Consider the following 3,445-nt stretch of genomic DNA (forward strand, 5'->3'; position numbering starts at 1 on the left):
TTCACGCATCCAGATTATCGCCAGCCCCGCACTACCCATCGTTTTGTCACTCGACGCCGCTTGTTGGCTGCTTTCTCCATGCTGTCACGGATGGGTCACTGAGTCTGGCACAGGTACCTGAACTAGAGCTTGTTTAGCTCGCGAGTACATCTCTTCTGGCGTACTTGCGAATTGGTCGAACTCGCTAGCACGGACACACCCGACTCCAGGTTCAGTGATACGTCAGGTCTATTCTCACTTTTTGCAAAACCCCGTCTCTTGAGGCATGACCATCGTGCCATGTCGGGAGCCGTGGCTGGGGCAGCTAGAGCTGGGTTGTGCCCCGCGTTTGGCTCCCTGACAAGAGCTACAGGAATGCTCCGAGTATCGTTGGCCCCGCCGGGTGCACAGTCACGTCGTTTGGGAGCTTTGCATTTTGGTCATGGGCACTCTGGGCCTAGGCCTTTCAATAATTTACTACGACGCGAGAGAGCCCGCAACGCGCAACTTCATGAGGTGCTTGCAGCCGGGACAAACCCGCTGGGCCTCTCACTGGGATGTATCAGAAAAAGGCTGCGAGGCGCTCAGTCCAACCAGTTGCGGTCGGCGGTCGATCGCCCAGCGCAGCTTTTGCATACATCGGATGCAGAGTGGGACAGACGCGATCCACTAATGCCGATAGGCCGATATCCGGCAGCTCCTTGCCGGACGGCCATGGCGTACCTGGTCTTGGGGCAACACATTGTTGCCATCTGTTCAGATTACCGCCTGTTGAATTCAATATTGTTGATCAATAGTGAAGAGAGTGTACTCTCGCAGTTTCTCTGATTGTCAAAATAATTCTGACGTTGATACCATATGGAGCGGAGCATCATGACTGTCACTGTCTCGGCCAGGCCCACTGAGAAACACACTGATTTCATTCCCTGACCAACGCAACAAATGGATGGGACGCTTCCATGATACTCTTCGCATCGAGGCCTCCTTGCGTCCTCCTGCCTCTGGGGAAATATTCTGGCATTCTCGCGATCCAAAAATGCCTTGTACGAGATTTGCCAACATCTAAGTCCTGCCTCCTAGCAAATCCGGCAAGCTTCTCCTTAGTGTGCGATTGACTTTGTGGCTGGAACCGGAAGCCGAACTGGACCTCGATGCGGCTCTAGCGATCATGACCTCATAGACGGGTTGCGCCAAACATACACATACCAGGCGGCTGGCCATCGACATCTCCCAGTTTTTCCCTGCTCATTCTCATCTTGCAGCAGCACAACGGTCACCACTCAACATGTCTCAATCCAACCAGTCTCTTCCTCGCTTCCTCACCAACACCAAGCTTGACCCATCCTTTGATCAGGATATCAAGGATACCCACCTCATATACGATTATGCTGCCCCAAGATAAAGATGGAAAGCCTGAGAAATGGCGTTATGAGATGTGGTTCTTCTCCCACGACCGCATAGTTTACGCCATTCACGGTGGGCCTATGGCTGGCCGCATCAACTACCAGACAGCTACGTACCAGTGTGTACGACCGGGTGAAATCTGGCAGGTGAACTGGCTCGAGGAGACGGGCACCATCTGCTCTCTCGTCTACGACATTCCCAACCAGAAAGTCACAACCCTGATTGGGTTCTCGAAGGGTCACTGGGAGCACCCACAGGAGGCCCACGGCGACAAGAGAGACCCGAACGCGTTCGATCGATGGAGGGAACTTGCGAAGATTGGCTCGCAGACTGACCGGTTCATGCTGTCGGAGCAGGCAGACATTCTGGAAAACTTCAAGGGAAAGGGGAGTTTGCAGCCAATTGCTAGCGATGCGCAAACCTTTTGAGTGGACATTCGCGATTGGACATTCGCAATTACAACGGTCACTAAACAAGGGAAGCATGAAGATTTTGTAACGATGTGCGGTTCTCATTACCTGCTCATGGTACATGTCTAACCCAAGTATTCCCTGTCGTTCTTCACGTGTACAGCTCCAAATGAGGTTCCTACCAATACACATTTATACATACCGATTCAAGCGAGACGCACTTTCCCACGGTGAGCGCACGATCTATCTCTCGTATTCCGGAGGTGGTCCTGGATACGCAGGAAGAGGTTCGTCGATGGTGGCCTTATTCGGTTCATTTGAATCGGCGATAGCTGCTTGGATCATGATAATCTCGCTCTCAGGCAAAGGTTGTTGCTGTCGATGAGGCGACCCCGCCTCAACATCGACATCGGAAGAGAGCCTTTGCCGGGATTGGTAATAGCCTGCTGGCGATACCACTCGGGGCGGGCTGCTTCTTCTAGTGTTGGATGTTCTAAAGGTGGCTGGTGCTTGCAATGTGGCCCCTTGTCCATTCATTTCTGGTGACTCCCCCGGTGTAGTCTCGCGTTGATATTTCACCCAGCCGCTTGTTCCAGGAACTCGAGAGGTGTATTTCACTGGAAGGCGAGGCCAGCAATAGGAAATCAAGCCTACAAGGGCCAGTATGCCCACTGACAGGCCGATCGCCAAGCCAAGACTCTTAGCGCTAGGACCTCCGTCACCTTCACCGTCACCATCGTCCTCGGCGTTTTCATTACTAGCCCTTGTGCTTGTGGGTGACGTCTCTCTGTCCCAGGGAAAGCCAGTTCGAGTTGCTCGAGTCGGTTCTGGCGTCTCGCTTGATGTAGTCTTGGTTGTTGGTGTGGCCGCCTGACAAGGCGATGCAGGAACTGGGGCCGTTGTGAACTGGATGTAGGCGCACTGTTGCTTCGTAATCAAATATTAGCCGTGAAAGTGTTGGCATTCTGCAGGGCAGGGGCTGAGACTCACCTGTATGAAAGTTTGTGACGGCAACTCAGTCTGGGAACCTGGCAGCTTTTGTTGAAAGCTTATGCCCAGTGTCGCGTTAACTCCGTTCCATTGCTCCGGTTTGACCTGGAATATGTCGATAATGCCCTCTTCTTCCCAATTGGGAATCCCGTAAGAGTCTGGCGCCAAATGCCTGTCACCACATGTAACTCCCAAGTCAGACAAGCCGTCGTAATAGAGGCCGCTGGACCAGGCGAAAGCAGTCGCATTGGCACCATCAAGTCCTTCAAATTGACCGAACGACCAGTCTATCATCCATCTCCCAATTTCGAATGAACTCGAGACGGTCTTGGAATCCCACATCTGCGATAACTGAATATGAAACCCATCAATCGAAAGCAAGGTTCGTTTTGCGTCGGAAGGAAGGTTAACATCTGAGCACTGGAAGTTTCTCGAGCTCAAGCCCCAGTCATCGTGTCCGCCATTGTGTGTCACGTTCCTTCCATTGATGACGCTGTAAAAACTTTCGTTTGCGTCAGGCCAGGTCATTTGGATCAAGGGCTGCTCGTCTTGGCCATGGACAAGCACTGAGAAGGCTGCCTGTATAGTCATGATGATTTGCAGCGAGCGCATTGTGGCGCGTCGTGCTGTTGGCTGATAACATTTGGTGACTGAACATGAGC

The 3,445-nt window shown here is 52.6% G+C and overlaps 2 protein-coding genes across 2 annotated transcripts; one reads left to right on the forward strand and one right to left on the reverse strand.

Annotated features, from left to right (window-relative positions):
- Nucleotides 1–1,364: 1,364 nt before the first annotated feature.
- VDBG_03166 (conserved hypothetical protein) lies at nt 1,365–1,811 on the forward strand (the record flags this gene model as incomplete). The annotated part of the gene is made up of 1 exon (XM_003006981.1): nt 1,365–1,811. The coding sequence occupies one exon, from the start codon at nt 1,365–1,367 to the stop codon at nt 1,809–1,811; it is 447 nt and encodes a 148-aa protein (XP_003007027.1).
- A 225-nt stretch (nt 1,812–2,036) lies between these two features.
- VDBG_03167 (predicted protein) lies at nt 2,037–3,395 on the reverse strand (the record flags this gene model as incomplete). The annotated part of the gene is made up of 2 exons (XM_003006982.1): nt 2,037–2,714; nt 2,784–3,395. 2 exons carry the CDS (start codon nt 3,393–3,395, stop codon nt 2,037–2,039), a joined length of 1,290 nt encoding a protein of 429 aa, XP_003007028.1.
- Between the last annotated feature and the right edge of the window lie 50 nt (nt 3,396–3,445).

Source organism: Verticillium alfalfae, genomic scaffold (genome assembly GCF_000150825.1).
Source record: "Verticillium alfalfae VaMs.102 supercont1.3 genomic scaffold, whole genome shotgun sequence".
NCBI lineage: Eukaryota > Fungi > Ascomycota > Sordariomycetes > Glomerellales > Plectosphaerellaceae > Verticillium > Verticillium alfalfae.